Below are 20,565 nucleotides of genomic sequence, written 5' to 3'. Positions count from 1 at the left end.
TCCCTCGGCCTCGCTGCTCGCCACATACCCCCAACGCCCTTCGCAGGCCGGGGGGCACTCCCGAGTCTGCGCTCTACTCCCCCCCCCCCTCCCCGGGGGGGCCGATCACGGCGGCCGCGGGACCTGGGGGTAAGAACAGTGAGGTGAGAGAACGGAGCGGGGAGCATGAGGAGCGACAGAGACGAGAGAGTGGAGAGAGGAGGAAAAAAAAAAAAAAAAAAAATTCTGGTCCGGTTCCCAGACACACTGCCGCTCGGTCCTCAGCCAGCCGAGAGGCTCTTCTTCGCGGTGCCATGCGGTGGCACTGGACGCTCGGTGGACGGCCCGAGACTCCTCCGCCCCCTGGCGGCCGGCGGTGGCTCCTCCTTCTGAGGGCGGCCGGAAGCGAGTCCCCATCCCGCGCTCCCTGCTCCTCCCCTATGCGGCGGACGACAGCAGGCTCCGGCTCCAGGCAAGCGCTGGGGACTCCTTCGCCCCCTCGCGGACGGCAGCCACCCCACCTCGACCCAGGAGCGCGGCAGCGAGCTCTCCGTCCCACCGATCTTCATCCGCTCCAGCACCACCGCTTCGGGCAGCCGCTCGCGGACTTCTCTCCTCCGCGCTGCCCGAACTCCGCGGCACCGCGATCCCCCTCAGCTGCGAGGGCTCCTCGACAGCATGTCCCTCCTTCCTCCCGGGCTTCGGCACCACTGTAGTAAACGTTGTTTGTACGGGAAGAAGGAGGCGGGAACCGGCGAACAATCAAAGTATTTAATAAAACATAAACACAAAATAAAATGGCGGCGACAGCCCCTCACGGTCGACTGCCGCCTACACACACACAAACACAAAATGAAAACAAAAAGGCTGCAGCCCCTCGCGGACGACTGCAGCGTGCACATAACAAAAACGTCCAGGCCTGGTCCTCTCTCGTCCCTCACTGTCGTCGCTCCTCCTTTATACTCCCTCACTCCTCCGCAAGGGCCGAGATCGCTGCGGCTCGCAGCTGGCGCTCATCCTCTCTGATGAGCGCCGCCTCGTCCCGCCCTCACGTTCCCTCGGCCTCGCTGCTCGCCACATACACTTTCCCTCAGTCCCTATATGGGACCTTGCCACAGTGTCAGAAGCTATGAAGGGCTCCCCCTTTGAACCGCTTCAGTCTGTGAGCATAAAGCACCTCTCACTCAAAACTGCCTTTCTGCTGGCACTGGCCTCAGTTAAGCGAGTGGGTGATTTACACGCACTCTCCACGAGTGCTTCCTGTCTTGAGTTTGGGACTACCGACTCCAGGGTCGTCCTCAAGCCAAGACATGGTTATGTTCCTAAAGTGCTTTCCACAGCCTTTAGGGCACTGGTCATTTCTCTATTGGTCCTGCCCGCGTCACAAGATGAAAAGGACGCAAATCTGCTCTGCCCAGTTAGAGCACTGAGACTGTATCTAGAGCGTTCTGCCTCTTTCAGGCTGTCGGAACAGCTCTTCGTGTGCTTCAGTGGCCGTACTAAAGGTTAAGCTGTCACAAAGCAGAGACTGTCACACTGGACAGTAGACGCTATCTCACTGGCTTATAAGTCTAAGGTCTCGTTTGCCCTATGCACTAAAGCCCATTCTATCAGAGGCATGGCCTCATTGTGGGCATGGTCATGTGGCATACCGCTGGAAGATATCTGTGCGGCGGCAGGCTGGGCCTCTCCATCCACTTTTATCAGATTTTATAAACTGGAAGTCCCCGCTCTTCTCTCCATTTAATAGGTATTGCCTGTTATTATTAACTAAGACCCGATTTCTTCCGGTCTTCCTGTTATACACATATAAACTATGTTCACAAGCTTGCTATACTACATAACTATAAGACCCAACTATGCTATCACCTATCACCACTGCTAGGGCTTAACAACTGCCTCTCTAGATCGTTTAACCGCCTCTCTATTTCGTCCTCAGGGAGGGGTGATGGCATGATGCCTGGGGAAGAATCTGCGGAAGAGATTTTTTTAAATAATATTAATAATATATGTCTGGGGTCACATCAAATTGTTACTTTTTTCCAACTTTCTATCTTCAAAGACATAATTTATTAACTTCTTAAATAAAAGCCTATTCTGACCTCTGTGAGAGCATTTAGATGAAGTGGAAGCACTTCCATCATCTGGGATCTGCCGGCTGCCGCTCTGCCACTTCCTCTTCCTGTCAGCCTGACCTGTGGACACAGAAACAGACTCACAAGACAGAGGGGTTAAATATCCAGGAATCTTCTGTGTCTGGGTCAGGTCTTGAAGTAGATCTTCATCACGGTCACCAGAACCGGGTCTCCAAACCTCATGACCAGCCTTCTGAGAGGAAGTAGCTCTACTGAATCTGGAGCGGCCCGAGGCTGGAATAATGCAGACATCACTAGTTAGTAATGTTTTCATAATTATCTTCAATGTCAGTGATCAATTACAAATTCGTATTATAGGCTAGTTACTCAAATTGTAAAGTTTATTTCATATGAAAGAAATCAACAGGTGACCACTTAGCTGAGAAAATTGGGGGATAAAATGGGTTAACGTTACCTCATAAATAAATAAATACAACAAAAAGTTAAATAAAACTCCCAAACTGTTAATAACTAATCTGTTAAGCATCCTTCATTTGTAGAATCATAAATGGGCTTTATTAATTTGGATTTCTTCACCACAAACCACCAAGGCCAATCAGCTTGTAGCCTATCAGTGGTGAAGAAATCCAAATTAATAAAGCCCATTTATGATTCTACAAATGAAGGACTGGATGATGTTCATCATGTATTTTATAATGATAAGCACTATATTTCTCAAACAATGCTTAACAGATTAGTTATTAACAGTTTAATTTATCTGCGCTGTCATGTGCCGAAGCGGACTGATGGAGGCAGAGTCGCTGAATAATCTGTGGTACAATATATAAACGATGTTTGTGTGGATCTTGCATTCAAATATTTATATGAGCAAACTTAGTCATAATTTTAAGATGGTTTGATGAAAAACGGAAAAAAGCTAAAGCCTACAAGGTTTTGCTGAGAATGAATGAAGTCATGTCGTGAGCTTCCAGGATTCATAAGAAACAAAAGAGAGTCCCAGGAGAGGATGTACAGAATCCTGAAAAAAGCTAATGGTTTCCAACAAAATATTAAGCAGCACAGCTGTTTTCAACATTGATAATAATATTAATAATAATAAATGTTTCTTGAGCAATAAATCATCATAGTGATTTCTGAAGGATTTCTGACACTGAAGACTGCTAAAAATTCAGCATTGCCATCACAGGAATAAATCACATTATAAGATATATTTAAACATATTATTTTGAATTATACTATTTATAAATATTGCTGTTTTTAATGTATTTTTATAAATAAATGCAGCCTTGGTGAGCAGAAGAGACTTCTTTCAAAAACATCATTCCATTCCAACCATTCCACTTTGTGTATGCAGCGAGAACTCAGCCCAAACATGCATAAAAACACCCTTTAAAGACTGTTTTGTTGACTGTGTAATATTAAATTCAATTTACAAATCATCAAATACCATTATAATATAAAGTGTCTATTATGTCTTATTTTATTAATTTGAAAGGCTTAAGTGCAGTTTATAGTATGTCCACAAGAGGGGCATGGGTATGTTTCTACACATGGGTATGTTTCTACACATTATACATACCTTTTCCTAACAAGTGTGCCCCTATCTTACCTGTTTGATGTTAAAAACTCAATTATTGGATATGGTGGGGGTCCCCAGGAAATGTTTGAGAAGCCCTGGTGTACAATTTTTAACAACAAGGGATTGTAAATAATAAATTTTTAGTAAAAGTCATTGACTGGGTGACTTGGATATTTTATTGAAAATCTGTTATGTACATTTGAAAAACAGCCATGGGTAAATACAATTTAAGGACCTTAACCTCAACCTGTGCCATCTAGAGCTTCATGACAGAACCTTTTATTTGCTTTCGAGTAACTATTCCTATAAACTTCAAGATTGACCTAAATCTTTCTAATAATACAAGAACTGCTTCTTTAACCTAAATAACCGATGTAGGTGCCATGCAATAAATTATATTATTATTACTTTTATTGTCCACAGGCTCTAGTCTCATTTATTGCAGGGTTATGTTTTAGACAGGCTCTACAATGCATTGAAGTTTGATACCATGTAGTAGAGATTTTAAAGATTCGGGAAGCACAAAATAGTCCTTTGGCTTTTCACTTCAAAGGTTTCTCATAGGCAAAGACTGTTCAAAAACATTTCTTTTGTATTCATTGGAGGCATTTATTTACAGGGGTGATATACACAGATTGGTCATATACAAAGCACTATATAGATGAAGATGACTTGTCTTGACTTTTAAAAACCGAGTAAATGTGTCTGTGATGACTTGATGACTTCTTTCCAGTCTTCACTTATGTTCTTGCTCAGACGTGGACCGGCTCTGAGATTTCTGGTGTGGCGTCTTGAGTTCCCTGTCAGGTTGGGGTTGGGCTTCGGGTCAAGTCTCTAGCTCAAGCCCTCCACCAAGGAGGTTATTTCCTATCCAATACAAAGATCAAGAAATATACTTGTACAAATACAAAGAAATATATTTGTAATGAGAAATGCAATTACTCGTTACATTTTGCATATAGCACCTAACTTTTTTGTTTTGTACATGAGGACAGGACTGCAGACGCTAATGAAGCGAAACCATCACATCCAGAGCAAGTAGGATTTGAATTTAACATCGTTTTTTATTCATCTGTTATAACAAAGAGACCTTTTTGAAGGATATTGGTTTACTTATTCCCTTTTTGAGCACTTGAGCTTAACTGAGACTTGGTTGTTTAAGAAGCTGCTGTGTCAACATTGAATTGCTATTTTTAGTTGTTTTATTTTGATTTTAGAAAATAAATGAGACTGACAAATCAACTGTTTCTTGTTTTGTTTGTTTTCGCTGGCATATCTCTTAGGCGTTGAGGACTAGTACATCAGTACATGAGTAGAATACTTAAGTACTGTTAAAATCAGATACTCTAAGTTCAGTGTCAGTCCAAACCTGATTATTTGTGTATCCGATTGGAATCTGATCCACATTGTGTATCGCAACTGTTCAGATCTGGGACCAGAGATGGTCAGTAAATGGTGGAAGGTGTTGCATATTTCCCATCACATCGAGCATCTTGCATTAATTCAGTCACATGTGACTTTGAGTGATGATGTGTCGCAAGCTATATCAGTTCTGACTACGTCACTCCTAGTCATCCTCAATCCAAGTGACCAGAGACAACATGAGCGGTCTTCCACCATTCATAGATCAAAAGTTAGGCCAGTAACCAGTGTCCTATTTCACTGTTCCAGACTGCCAGAGACAGTTAGAACATGGTGGACGATGAATACAGCCAAGTCGCGAGGGTACAATAGCTTAAACGTTATCTGGCAACACAGCAGATCTAATCAAAGGAATAGGAGCCACATAAAGTGTATAAAACTGCTTCAACGTGCAAGATGATTACCATGTAGCTGCCACATATATTTCAGAGAGAGGCAAATCATACAATTCTGCTCAAGAAGTTGTCACAAATGACAACTGACACCTAACAGATGCAGGCATTGTACGGCCTGTCGAACAATACACCTCAACAGTATTGTCTACCCAGTGAGCGAGCCTTTGTTTCAACAAGGGTACAGCTCTTCTGCCAGGACCAAAACAGGCGAATAGCTGGTCTGTGGTATGCCATGAGGCAGTCCTGAACATATACTGCCTCAATGCACAAACTGGACAAAGGGCTGCTTGGAAGGCCTTGTCCTCTTGCCTAAATGCCACCAGCTGAATAGGCTTGTTTGTGAACTGAGCAGACAATACCTTGGGCTGGAAAGCTGGATTAAGCAAAAGTGTAACCGAGACACTGCGGACCCTTCTGGTTGATGCTATGGCTAAAAGGAAAGCAGATTTTCTAATATCTGCTTGCTCCATCGGGTGCTGCTCATAGGGCACTGAACAGAGACAGTCCAACATGACCTGCAAATTCCACTAGGTACACACTACCCCTGCTGGTGGCCTAAGACACGGAGAAGGCATAGAGAAGGAGGTCTGATCATTCGTGGGCCAAGGCATCCTGGTATAGCGAACATTGATCATCTTGGAATCTCAAGTAGTGGATGTGGCTGAACCACACCCTAACAGGTTTTGGACCTCCACTGATAGGGCAAGGGCCTGACAAGGGTCCTGGACCACCTTAGGACAAACCTGGGTGCTCACAGACCCTGAATCCCTAGCGACAGCAATTTCCATTATCTTTGGTTCTCTGTTTTGCATGTCCTGGTTAGACACGTTCCTGGGTCAACATATTTTGTTGATTCTGGAATAATATTCCTGTTCAAAAATTGTATCCTAGCCATATCCCTACCCTTAAACCTAAACCTACCCATAAGTTATCCCTAAAAACAGAAATAAAAAATAGATGAATAACACTGATGTAGAAGCACCTTACTCCGGTTGTAAGCCTAAAGTTGACATAAACTGTAAACTTATCCATCAAATACGATTGGTTGATGTTGATCCAGGAACATTTGATGAAGTTGCATTTGATGAAATCAAGTTCTGCTGCGCAACCAGTGCAGGGTAGTTTACGCTGCACCCAATATGTTGAGATCAGGATTCTCTTGCCCGTGCCCTGCGTTTGAGTGCCTCCTGAGCAGCTGGACCAAAAACCTGACCAGGCACTAGAGGTAACTGACAATGGTTGTTATGGCATGCCTCTGGAAGCTTGGACTGAGCTAGCTACACCTGCCGCCTGGCCTGCGTAATAAGAGCAAGAGCCTTTCCCCTGGAGAAGGCAACCGATCCCAAGGCTTGCAGAGAAGCATCATCGTAGACATGGTAGAATTTAGTGCCAGCAGCAGATGAGCCACTGAATTCCCCACGCGACTCAAACCTGACACAGTGTTATGATAATGAATCTATAATTCATAAGTATGCCTGCATTCTGGATTGTGCTCCTGTTTCAGGGCTTCATCTGGAGACTAGGGAAGAAAGGCAGAAGGGAGGCATGCTACCGAGCCCCTTCTCCTGGGCTTCAGCATTGCACCCAGTGTGCGCACCACTCTATCTAGCTGGATGACGGAGCCAAACGAAGGGCAGAGAAGACCACTTTGGTAAAGACTATCTTAATTGTGTCCTGCTGTGAGAACACTACTGAAGACCCATCACCTTGAAAACCGGTGCCCTCATCACAATTAGAGTGCAAAGATGAAGTCTCCTTCAATGGTGTAAAATGACCCTGCCTCATGAGCAATTAATGAATCTGAGGCTGCTAGAGACAACGTGGTTCAAAATGAGGAGGTAGATACGGATCCCCTCATTTCTTCATTTACGTTCTGAGTGGCAGTAAATTACATCGCCAACAAAGCTTGAATGCCCTGCACAGCATTAGATAGTTCAGCCACCTGGTGGGATAGTGTTGTAGAAGTGGTCCGTCTGTGAGAGTTTGATCGGTGTGTGAAAGCTTTGAAAGTGTGTGCACGAGTAAAGTTTGTCTTGAATGGCCTCTCATAGTCCGTTTCTTCCTTAGAGGTCCTTCTGTTTTGGTAGCTGAATGGTTACTAACGGTCTAAACCATTGCTCTGGTGGGTGCAGAAGAATTTTTAACTTTTTGAAAATTTTGCCTGCCTTTGTTGCCTAACCTCCAAGGGATCAAATTATATTCTGGGCAAAGATAAATTAAGGCTTCCCTGACAAGCATGCCTAAACAAGCAGGGCATTGAATATGGGCATCCTTAAGATCTGAACATGTGAAGCATGAGGCAACCATAACACCTACACCTTGAGCAAAATAAACCCTGGTCAACCAATGGTTTAATTAGCAGAGCTGAATACGGTACTGCAATAATAGGAGCGTTACATGTTTGTCACGGTAACTGCACGTAATGACTGACGTCCTGGTTTACCAGTAAGCACAATTACGGCACAATGCAAGCTGAAGGCAACAGGTATATGCGGTAAACAAGAACCCTGGTTAACCAATGAGTTCTAATACAAACACCTTAATTCCACTGACAGGAACACCATGTTCAGAAAAGACCCTGGCTGGATAACCAATGGGCCCAAAAATAATTCAATATAAATCCAATGATGAATCCAATATGTTGTTTGGCTAGCTATAGCAGGGAGCAAACGGCAACCCAAAGAGCTGTGCACACACAAGTGAGATCTCTCCGTGAGGATGACAAAGAGACCAATTGTGACGTAGTCAGAACTGATATAGCTTCTGAAACATTATTGGTCAAAGTCACACGTGACTGAATTAAAGCTATGGTCTACGATTTCAAAGATTGTTCATTATTAATAACCTCGTTTAGATGCTGGTTATGGTTCTACAGTACAATCCTAACAATATGAAGAGAAAAAAGAATGAAAAAAATCCATTCACTCTATTGGGTGTACACCCGCAGAGAAATTGACCAATGTAAGCTGTCCGGCCGGACAGCTTACATTGGTTAACTGCTCTCATCCAATCCCTGCTCCACTCGCGTTTCCCCCCGACCGCACCCCACCCCGCCCCCTCCTGCGACATGAAATTTTGCGGACAAGTAGGCAGCGTCAACTCAGCAATGGAGTAAAACCAACAAACAGACATCAGAAAGCGGCCCCTGCTCGCCCCAACAATCAAGGTTGGAAGAAAGAGAAAGTCAATTGAGGAAAGAGCAGAGATTTTAAAAAAAAAGTGAAGAACGCCGGACTCAAAGCCGAATCAATATAGGGTCCACCATTGCCCGTTTGAGGAAGCTTCAGAGAAACCTTGGACTTAAAACCGACGCTGACTTTTTGTTGAGCAGGTATGCATTTATTTATACTTTTATGGTGTGGTGTATTACATAAATAGCTTTTTATCAGTCTGACAACATGATCATGCTGCCGGTCGGCATTGGAATGTTAGCCGTTTAGCATCGCCTATCACGGGTCAAAGTAATTATATTTCTTGAAGTGCTTGACTGTTTCAATAGTCCTAACGTTAGCGGTTTTCTGTTCGAGCCGATAGAACATTGCATGTGTTGCTAATCTTGCGTGGGCGAGAACACAAACGTGTGCCTCTGAGCTATTTTGTTACGACAATGGTGACATTGAATTGTTGATGAAGCAACTAAGTTCAAGTGTCGAAAGTCAACTTTACATATGATGTGTCATTAGCGCGGTCATTAGATTGAAGCGACTAAGCACATGGTACATCTCTGTTCCGATGTTTACTCCTGCTTGACTGAGTGACGTTGTTGTTGGAGTGACGCACAGAGGGGAGGGGTGTGCGTGTGGAGGGGCGGGATGAGTTTTTTAAAAATTCAGGCTTTCTCGACTGATTTTCAACATCGTAGACTACAGCTTTAATGTGAAATTCTCAATGTGATGCGCGAGACGTGACTCCTTCCGCTATGTACTGAGTGTCTCTGCTGGTCTGGAACTGTGAGTCAGAACTGTACTTTTACTCAAGTGCTGTCAGGTACACTTTACACCTCAGCTTTTCTGTCACTTTTGATCAATTTAATGCAGCCTTGACTTAATGCAGGTCTATGACTGCAGTTGAAGTCTACTTTTGTACTAGATATCAAATGTTTTACAAAACTTATCATTCAATCCCCAACAGTATACCTGATCAGTTTGTTCTCATTATAGACTGTGCCCTTCACGCAGCTAGCAAGAGCTTCTGTCATGCAGAGTTCAAGTGTCCTCTAAAGTCAAATAGGCCCAGAAGCTGTGAATAATTTGTCTTGCAGAGAAGGTGAGACGTGTGACTTTGAAAGCCCTCAGGACTTGAACATAGAGACTGAATCCTGACAGCTGAACTTCCACAACCTTCTTCATCAGTCCTGACATGTGAAACACCCACGGTTTTACCTTTCAAGGCCTGGAGATGTTCAGAGCTCAATAACATACTTAAAGAGATACTTAACCCAAAAATGAAAGTTCTGTCATCAAAGTTCTGCCAAGCATTCACATAATGCATCTCATAACCCTGTACTCCAGTTCTATCAATGCCCATGATTGTCTTTGCTCAATGCTTTGAACAGCAGCTACGCTAATTATTTTCCTGTTCAGTTTTTATCTCGGGACACCCATCTTGAGGTAACCAGAGAGTATCAGCTCCAGTCTGGATCCAGCCTCTCATGAAGACTGCAGATGACCAACACCTGTGAAGAGACGACTCCAACTCCTGCGAGAAATTCAGATGACACAGCTCTGCATCAACACGCACCCATGCTCAATTTTCTATATACCCTATAACCATTGTTAACAACAAGCCTGTTCACCCTGTCGTTCATTGCGAGGTTTTGTCTCGTGTAACGCTGCAATTCTGAGCGTTCCTTCCGATTTCATGTCTTTTAGTTTTTGGATTTCTTTCCTGTTTCTGGATTACTCTTTGCCTGTGTTCCCTGCCTTGTTGTGTTTGGACTGCCTGCCTGTGTTTTGACCTTGCCTGTACTTTTGACTACGATTGTGGATTACCCTCTTAATAAAGCTGCGTTTGGATCTCCAACCTAAAGTCTCAGAGCGGTTCGTAACACAAATAAATGTGAATTTAATTGAATTGACTCACCCTCATGTCGCTCCAAGCCTCAATGACTTGCTTTGATACTTTGAATAACATTCACAGTCTTGGAAGTTAAGAGTTTCAGTGAACGAGCTAAATGTTTTATTAATTCAAGCAACTTGGAATACACTCTTAATTAGCATTGATGGTTCCACGAACCTTTAACATACATAGAACATTTCCATCGCACAAAACCTTTCAATTGCACATCATTATTTATAGTGGAAAAGGTTTTCTTAGATTATTAAAATGTTCTTTACACTTAAAAAAAAAAAAAAAAATTGGCTGTCAAAACCCCCCCTTTTTATGTAGAGTGCACAATTCATATGAACCACATTTGCTGCTTTTTCTGTCAATTTTTGTGCTTTAAAGCCTCTGGTCACTAACATGGTTTCATTGCATGGAAAATATTTGCATGAGCATTATTCAAACTTTCTACTTTTGTGTTTCACAGAAGAAAGTAAGGTTTCGTAATGACATGAAACTGCGGGAAATGTAACACTATTGATTTAAATATTTTGATTATGTATATAGAAACAAAATTTTATATGTTTATTGCATAATATAGAAACATTTAAAGGTCCCGTTTTTCCAGTTTTTTTGAAGCTTTGATTGTGTTTACAGTGTGCAATATAACACGTGTTCATGTTTCACGTGTAAAAAAACAGTATTTTTCACACAATTTACTTATCTGTATACTGCTGTTTTCACTGTCCTCAAAACGGCTTGAAAGATTTCCCTGTTCTATGAAGTCCCTCCTTCAGAAATACGTAACGAGTTCTGATTGTGCCAGCGGTTCCCGTGTTGTGATTCGACAGCAGCTTAGCGCACGGTGCCCGGAAAGGTCACGCCTCTTACCATAACGGGGAGATTAACGCGCTCAAACTACAGCCCCTGAAGGCCAAACAAAGGTGATTTGACTCCGGGATGAAAATAATAGCGTCTGAACGACATGGCGACAAACACAACCGAACGCAACACTTCCTCTTCTCCACGAGGGAGAGCAACAAGACCCTGCCCCCTTTTTTCGCGTATTCTTGTGGGCGGAGGTTAGTCAACAAACTGTTCTACTGAAGTCATTAAAGCAGGGCGTACAGGGATGTAGTCCAAACCGGCCGTTCGCTGAAGGCTTTGAAAGGGAACTTCTGTTAAATAAAATATCTCGCTTGGCATTGAACTTTGAGCTTTATAATTTTACAGGTATTATATATGCTCTAACAGCAACATTACACACTAACTAAAGTTTGAAAAATGGGATCACGAAGAACAGGACCTTTAAGTAGTTTAAAAGGGAGTGCTTAAGTGGGAGATCCATTTATAGCTCTCCGCAACTCTAATTGGCCAAATTTTCTTCAGCATCATGGGTAATGTAGTTTTTCAACAGAAATTCCACTATTAAAGGGTTAGGTCACCCAAAAATGAAAATTCTGTCATTAATTACTCACCCTCATGTCGTTGGACACCCGTCAGACCTCTGTTCATATTCGGAACACAAATGAAGATATTTTAGTTGAAAGCTGATGGCTGAGAAAGGCTTCAGATAGGCCTCCATTGGCATTCAGTACATTGACACTTCCAAGATCCATGAAAGGCACTTAAAACGTCGTTACAAAGTCCATCTCACCACAGTGACTCTACAATAATTTTACGATGCGACGACAATAGTTTTTGTGCGCAAAAAAAAAAATCAAAATAACACCTTTATCCAACTTGTTCTCGACTTCCGTGTGTGCCTCCACGACGCATGCGCGAGAATATGACGTAGCGCCGGCGTTCGGGAATCCATGAAATACACACTTAAGCCCCATTTTGAGCACTACGCCGAGACCTAAAGCACGATCAATGTAGAATCCAACAGCTTAGACACGCGCGTCTTCCTCTGCTCGTAAACAAATCGCTTCTGGGTCATATGTCCGAACGCCGGATCTGCGTCATATTCTCGCGCATGCGTCGTGGAGGCATACACGGAAGTCGAGAACAAGTTGGATAAAGGTGTTATTTTGATTTTTTTTGGCGCACAAAAACTATTGTCGTCGCATCGTAAAATTATTGTAGAGCCACTGTTGTGAGATGGACTTTGTAACGACGTTTTAAGTGCCTTTCATGGATCTTGGAAGTGTCAATGTACTGAATGCCAATGGAGGCCTGTGTGAAGCCTTTCTCAGCCATCAGCTTTCAACTAAAATATCTTCATTTGTGTTCCGAATATGAACGGAGGTCTGACGGGTGTCCAACGACATGAGGGTGAGTAATTAATGACAGAATTTTCATTTTTGGGTGAACTAACCCTTTAAAAAATTATTTAAAAAATAAGTTGAACTAATGCAAGTTGATGGCTTCAACAGAAGCATATACTGTTGATTAACAGTCTCATAGCTCACAGCAGGTCTTGTTTTGGTTTTTCAAAACTATTTTGCTTTATATGAAATTTTCTTTTGGACTACAAAAAGAAGCATAAACGAGAAGCAGTAACTGATTATCTAAGGAAAAATTGTGAGGAGACTGGATTTTAATTCTGATCATTTTATTTAATTAAGACACAAGATTCCTATTATTGAAATAAAGAAACAATTAGCCACTTAAGGCTAAAAGTTGAAGAAAGTGTAAAGTGTGGCTTTTGATACTGTCATTTGTATACAGACACAGACAGCGGGCCTACTGTATAACCTTATGCAAGCTCAGCAGCCTGTGCCAAACACTATGGCAAGACCAGAGGAAAACAATCAAAGCTACAAGGTTTTAAAAACCATTTTCTTGATATTAGAATTGGTGATAGGCAAATAGTAATCACTATGTGGGCGAAGTGCTTCCAAAACAGTTTTCTTCCTTTGTCCTCAGTTAATATTTTCCCCCTTCAAAACAAATGACACCCTTCATTCACCTCCATTCACACACATATCTGGTTTGTACAGTCACAACAACAAAATAGTTTATTGCTATTGTGTGTAAACAGACAGCAGGTCAGCCTGACATATTGACCTGAACTACAAACACATTTCCCAGGCCAGCAATGTGCTCTTAAACTGCCAGTGCTGATTTTAATAGCAGTCGATGGCTTTATCAACAGGCTGTGTGCTAATTTGGCTCCAGAATTAGACATGTATGGAATGGAGATGAAATGATGCACTATTCAAGCATTTAAAAACAAACTGCATTATTGCAAACCCTTCACTCACCAAAATGAGTAAATTTTTTTTTAATAAACTTGGTCTATTGATATAAGGTGCAGCATAAAAGATTGCATTGTTACTTTTAAAGCCATGTAATATTATGTGGGTTGTCAATGGTTGATCTTATGCGATGGATAAATTAATATGTTTCTATTGATTGCAACAGCACGATACAATATTGTTTGACCTTGGTTCGTATAAAAATTCTGCTTTGAGGACAGAAAACCCTTTACTGACAAACCATGCTTGCCTGCCACTAGTTCCAAAAAGCTGATTATTATTCATAATCAGCGAAAATCATAAACGCATACTTATGTTGTCACAACAGCCAGCATGCGTATAAATGTACGGTAACGTGAACGGATAGATGATTGAAATGTATCTTGCTTGAATAAAGCTGAGCTTTTAGGTGAATCTCATGAAACCATTTCATATTTCTCCATGAAATTAAAAGGAAAAAATTGCTCAAATAAAACAAAGATTGGTTTAAGGTCCATTAAGATATTTTGAAGTGTGACATGTTTGAGAATTAAGCTCATTCATCCTCAAATTTCCATTACCGTGATGTGGAAAAAATATATTTTCATAAATGTTATATGATTTTTTTTAATGATTATTTTAATGAAAAGGATGAATACAATTTAATACAATTACGATCATGAAAATGTTTTTTTTTTGTCATTAAAAATGTCACAATGCAAAAAAGGTTAATGGTCATAAAAATAGCCTACAAAATATATATATGAGTGTGTGTATCATTTTTGCCAGATTTTTGTGTGTGTGAGATTCACCTTTTTTTAGATTAATTAACAGCAGCCAGTGGCATGTAAAAAAATTAAATAAATAAAATTAAGAAGATTTTGACAATAAAGTTGTAAACGTTACAAGATTTTACGAGAACAATGTTGTAATGTTACAATAATAAAGTAAAAAAATCAGAAATTAAAAGTGTAATAGTAACAGGTGTAAAGTAATAGGACTCGTACTTCAGAATGGGATTTTCTTGGTCTTTTGGCGCATTTTAGTCTCATAAAAAAAGTAACAATTTTATTATCAAAATCTGGTGATTTTCTTCAACATGCCACTTAAACTGTATTATAACAGACAGAAAATGTTCTTCTAAATCTCAGACCTGTGATCTGGGCAGTAGTTTTGTCTTATTAAAAGATAATATATGTCATATAGTGACTGTGAGGGTGTGAGTCTGATCCATGAGGGTTGCACGATCCGTCTAACGTTTTTAACACACAGTACGTCCGTCTGATCAAATCAAATTCTCTCCGCCACGTCATCCTGACAGCACCTCCCAACATGGAATGTCATGGAATGCAAAGAATGATGAGACGGATCTGAATGTGAATTTCTACCTGAGTTTAAACAGCAAGTGATGCACCTGAAGCGAGGCCGCAGGCGGACACTGTGCAACAAAGTGTAAAAACGAGAACCTTTTTTCTGTGTTTTTCTCTTTCTGCAATATCATCAGAAGGTAGGGAACCTGGATAGTCGTCAACCCGTGGAGTACAGCTCATTTCCCATAATGTACATAACACAGCAATACACGGTTTTAAATTCAAACAAGCTTTTTTCTTTATATATAGATTTTCTCATATATAGATATATTGATAGAGAGAGAGCTTATTCATACTGTGGATGTTGAAAGAGAACACGACACATAATTTAATGTTAAACATACGATCAGTTTCAAATGCATGCCCCTGACACTATTAAGACCTTGCTGAAAGCTTCAGTCGTCTTTCTCCTCATAAATCGGCGGTGTATTCGAAGGCGACACCTCGCTTTGCGCTGTCTGATTATAGTGCTCATACAAAAGCCACTTTGCTTAAATTTTAAGCACACATGAAAGCAAAGCTGCGTTTGAAAACAGCTATGCAGTTGCTCGAGATCAATGCGGAATCAAATCGGATGGAAAAGTACCTGTGAACGCATCCGTATGTATATATATGACACTAAAAAAAGCAAAACGGGAATATCTGGAATGTGATTGAACTTATCAATAGGCAAATTTAATAAATAAGATTTCCGTATGAGACTCTCACTCATTTATCAAGATAACAGTGAAGCCATTAGAATTTTTGATTTGCATATTCTAAGGTCCTTTTCCCAAAACGCATCCTTCCGTCCAGCTCTTCAGACGCCATTCCTGTCCAGACATGAAAGCGTGGCATTGCCACATACTCAAACCCTTCGGCTGCATTTACATTTGCGATTCTCGTTCGGGACACAGTTGCGATGCCATGCAGATAGTAAAGATTCAGCACAAAGGTGGGGTCCATCAGAGAGAGAAGAGGAAGTTTGGGGGTGGGCGAAACGTGTGTGGCGGGGGCGCGACGGAGGCCGGCTCTGCGCGCGTTTAGCTGACTTCAAAGTTCTGAGGCTGGGAGGCCGATTCCGAGGGCGCCTCCTGCTGTTGGCAGGGAGAGACGGCCAGCGCTTCCGGGGGGTCGTCTGTGCTCGTGCTGGTGGAGACCTGAGTGGGCATGTGATGGTGTTGGGCGAGGGAGCATGAACCGCTTGGGCCGGCCTGTGTTTCCTCGTCCGACTGCTGGGAGCTGGAGTGCTGGAGCATGGATCCCGGGAGCTTGACGGGGCAAAACGCAGAGCCAGTGGGGATGAAGTTGACCTTGTTTTTGTCAGGGCAGGAGAAAAGGGGGACAGTGGCCGACTGTCTGGACCTGAGAAAGAGAGGAAACAGATTTAAGAGAATGTTCCAAACATGTTGTTGAATGTTACATACTAGGGATGGAACGATTACCGGTTTCACGATAAACCACGATAAAATGTACTGACGGTTAGTAATATCGTTTAAAAATGTATTATCTTTAAAACCGCTCATGATTATCACGATTTTGAAAACGCACGGTAAATCCTGTCCAGTCAGCGTCAATCTGGTGCAGGCGCAACGTTGTTTTTTGAATGAGAAGAAATGACAGAAGGCAGTGACAGCACTCGGGGGATTGTTCAGCCTTCTAAAAGGACCAAATCTGAGGTGTGGTCATATTTTGGCTTTTACAAAAGTCCTGAGGGAAACGTAATCGAAGATGGTCCCCCTGTCTGCGGAACATGCCAGAATAAAGTCGCTGTAATAGGGGGAAACACTTCACATCTGCGAACGCAAGGCAAGTGGACTTTGACTTCAATACCAAAACTACGTCTGGTATTACTACCACACACACTAGCCTCTTTGGCGGTTGAACGTATTATAGTCTTCTCAAAAGCCATCTGTTATAATCGCGTTGCGCATTATAACCAACCACACGTGTTTCTAATAATCAGAGCGCCGCTCACTCACTGAAATCTGCACTCAAAACAGAGATGAACGTGCGATGTACGCAGGAGATTCATGCATTCAGCAGCGAAAATAGTTTCTAACAAACACAGCAGAACCACAGCGCATCTGATATGACTGGCATAAAGTTGGCTTTACGTTCGAGATTCGTGAATTTAGGGACCGTCTCTAAAGTTACATACAAGATTGGTATACACGTTTCTAACTTCTATAGCATTTGAAAAAAATGACTTACGGTCATAAAACCAGCTGTAAAGTGTTCATCTAGGACTAGTGGTCAGGTATTTTTTATATTTAATAAAATAAACTCAAATCATATGAAAATATGGAAAAATGCATTATTTCACTAGGATACTGTTTGGGCTCATGCACAAAATAGGCTAGATTTAAATGTCATAGCTGATAGAACACTGTAAATATATTCTCAAGCAATATTCTCATCAGAGATAATATTAGAGATTATATTTACACCAAATTATTATTATTTATGCGTTATGCGTTGCTATTGACGACGGCCATTATAAGGAAGGAAATGCCACAGAATAGAATCTAGCTTAAAAAAGTGCATAGAGCTGCTTTATTTATTTGTTGTTTGTTGATTTTCAAATATAAAATGTGTTGAAATGTTTTAAGTGTGTGCATCTGTTCTTTTTGAACACTTTCATCTCATTTGAAGAAAACCGTGATAATATTAATAACCGTGATAATTTGATTCACTATAATCGTGATGTGAAATTTCCATACCGTTTCATCCCTATTACATACTAGACATTAGGGTTGGGCGATGTCTACCAAATTGGCATCAGACGATGTCTACAGAGAAACATTGCGATGGACGATGACATCGGGAGGTTGCGTTTGAGCGTTAAGCTCCGTAAAAGAAAGAGAGAATGAGCACAGAACTGAAAGGGCTTGAATGAAGTGTGTTTGGCTTTAGATAAAACTACTAGAGATCTAGCGCTGAATATCATTACCACAAACGATCCTGAGTGCTTGTGGTGTGATCCGCACCACTGTTTTGACGCTCTGCTCACTTCAACTAGAAACAGGAAAATGGTGCTACCATTCTGTCTCGCGGTCCAGATGGAAACATGCCGGAGTCCGGATGCAGATCGCAGTTCAGCCATTTGAATATCATTAGTTTAGATTGTGTAAAACATATAGTAGCCTATAATTCGTTTGCCGTTTTTTGCACAATAAAATAATGTGTTTAAATTTGTGTTTAAGTTAATTGAACTGTTTAGAATGTAATTTTTATTGTGATTGGGAACAACTACATTATTTGTGGGGGATGGGCCGGGATCACGATTGTCTGTCAGCCATCGGCGATGGACGGTGGCATTGTCTATCGGCCCAACCCTACTGGACATACAAGGTTTTTTCAGAATTTCTGTCACCTGATGGAGTTTGGGTTTCTTGCCACTATATCTTGCTTAGTTCAGGCCACTTAATATTCAGTAATATTATTGCTTTGACTGCACTGACTCTATTGGATGAGAAATAGAACTTGAACTGAATTGAGCTGGATGATGATATCACTGATTTCTGCAGTTGTTTTATAACTGATTGGACTTGATGAATTTTGAAACATTGAGGCTTTTATTGAACTGAATGGAATCAAAAGAACTGACTCAAAGTGAAAAACGACACTACTGTCTTCTGTGGAGCTGCTTAAAGCTGAAATGAACTCATATCATAGTTGATTAACTTTACACAGTGCACTGAACTGTAATAATTTCAACTGAATATTGACAGTTGTCTTTTTAAAGCTGCTTTACAGTGGAATAAAATAATTTTTGCATCATTGATCATTATTTTGATGTTTGGTGTTCAAGTCCTTCATTTCTTAGTTCTTTTTGTTCCACATCATGGCTGATTTGTAGGTGTCACGGTTCATGAATTCACCGTCTCATTTTCTGTGTCTGTATGTATGGATGGTGTGTGAGTGGGAGGCGTGGCAACTGATTGCCGGCTCATCTGTTCATCACCACCACCTGCTGCACCTTAATTACTGCTCTACTTAAGGCTTGACTAACCACTGTGTGTTTGTCAGATCGTTGGCTGTTCTTCCTGTGTGCAGTCCTGTCTGCCATCAGTTCCCTGGTGTTTCGCTGTTCCGTTTTGTTCCTGTCTGTTCTGAGGATTGTCTCACGACGGTGGATTGTATCAGAGACCTGGTTGCCCATTGCGTCCCTGCCCCATCTGGATCAACACCTGCCTTCGACTCTGACCATCACCGTTATCATGAACTGTATTTTCTGAGTAATAAACTCTGTTTCACTCGCATCTGATTCTGAATCCGTCTCTGTTTCATGACAGTAGGGGTGGGAGAAAAAAAACCGATCCATCGATGCATTGCGATTCTCTCTCTCTAGCGATTCTGAGCTTAGTTTTTAACCGCAGATGCGCGATAATGCTGCATGTGCTTTAGAAACACCCGTATTCTGCTTGCTTCCAATTCCTCACAGACACACACCACTCAAACCTTCCATAACATAATCTTTCATAAAGTTCCGAAAGGTTGAAGTAAATTACAAGGACATTTGTGGGCTTCATTGCACAGGAGAAGCGTGCACTCTTACCCTCCGGTAAATGCTCTACGAAGCCATTGTTTATGTCATTTGGAATGCAGTAGGCTTTTTTTATTAAAAATATGAAACTCACTGACAGAAGGCTTTCCATTTCAAATGCTCATTCTCTTTGTGAAGAGCACTCACGTATGTGGCTGTGTGGCGACTCGTGTGGTTAAATAAATGTATGCTACTTGCATGTCATAATGCATTTATGATGCGTAAACACAGTCAGTTATGTCTTAAGGGATTAAACAGACAGGACATACCCCATCTTATTTTTCAAAAGAGATCTGTACAAGCATCAAGGCCTTTGCACACTGAGTCCGAAATTCGCATGCTAAATTTTCGGACTCAGTGTGCAAAGGCCTTTAGTGTGAATGCAGCTTATTAGATCTCTCGCTGTCTATGATGTCATCAGTCATAATCAAACAAAGCTGAGAAAAAAAAGAAAAAAAAAATCACAGCTCACAGCTCTTGAGTGGAAAACGTTTGTTTATTGCTTGTAATGTTTTTTTTTGTTCCTTTTATTATTTACTACTTGATTCTATGTTTTGAAGCTATATTAGTTTATATATTTAAAATTCTTATACAATTGTTGTAATTTTTTTTTTTAAATTTGTAATTATTTTAAAAAGTACTTATGGTAATTAAGTTAATAATTTCAAGTCGGTAAACAAATTAATTAATAATAAGAAAAAAGTAGCTCAAGAATCGCTTTGGAATCGGATCGTGACTCCCAGAATCGGAATCTGATCGGATCGTGAGGTACTACCTAAAGATTCCCACCCCTTATAATTTGTAGATGGTACTCCCCAAAAATTGTCTGTATTTTCTTTTTCCCCATTCATTTCCTATGGCGGTTATGTTTGACTGTGAAAAGTACAAGTGTAACTATGTCCATTTTTTTGTGTTCACATAGCAAGTGTCACAAAAGTCACATTTTGTGACATTCCGATAAAGTAAAATAA

The 20,565-nt window shown here is 41.4% G+C and overlaps 1 protein-coding gene across 1 annotated transcript in view; it reads right to left on the bottom strand.

The window, feature by feature from the left end:
• Positions 1 to 13,057: 13,057 nt before the first annotated feature.
• Positions 13,058 to 20,565, bottom strand: part of glcci1a (glucocorticoid induced 1a) — a 71,444-nt gene continuing 63,936 nt past the window's right edge. The window contains exon 8 of the mRNA XM_079828781.1: positions 13,058 to 16,410. Within this exon, the coding sequence (XP_079684907.1) occupies positions 16,089 to 16,410 (322 nt within the window). The 3' untranslated portion in view covers positions 13,058 to 16,088. The remainder of the gene's footprint in view (positions 16,411 to 20,565) is intronic.

Source organism: Gobio gobio (assembly GCF_949357685.1).
Source record: "Gobio gobio genome assembly, chromosome: 11".
Classification (NCBI taxonomy): domain Eukaryota; kingdom Metazoa; phylum Chordata; class Actinopteri; order Cypriniformes; family Gobionidae; genus Gobio; species Gobio gobio.
The sequence above is the reverse complement of the archived record's forward strand: the minus strand, read 5'-3'. Positions and strand labels throughout refer to the sequence as shown.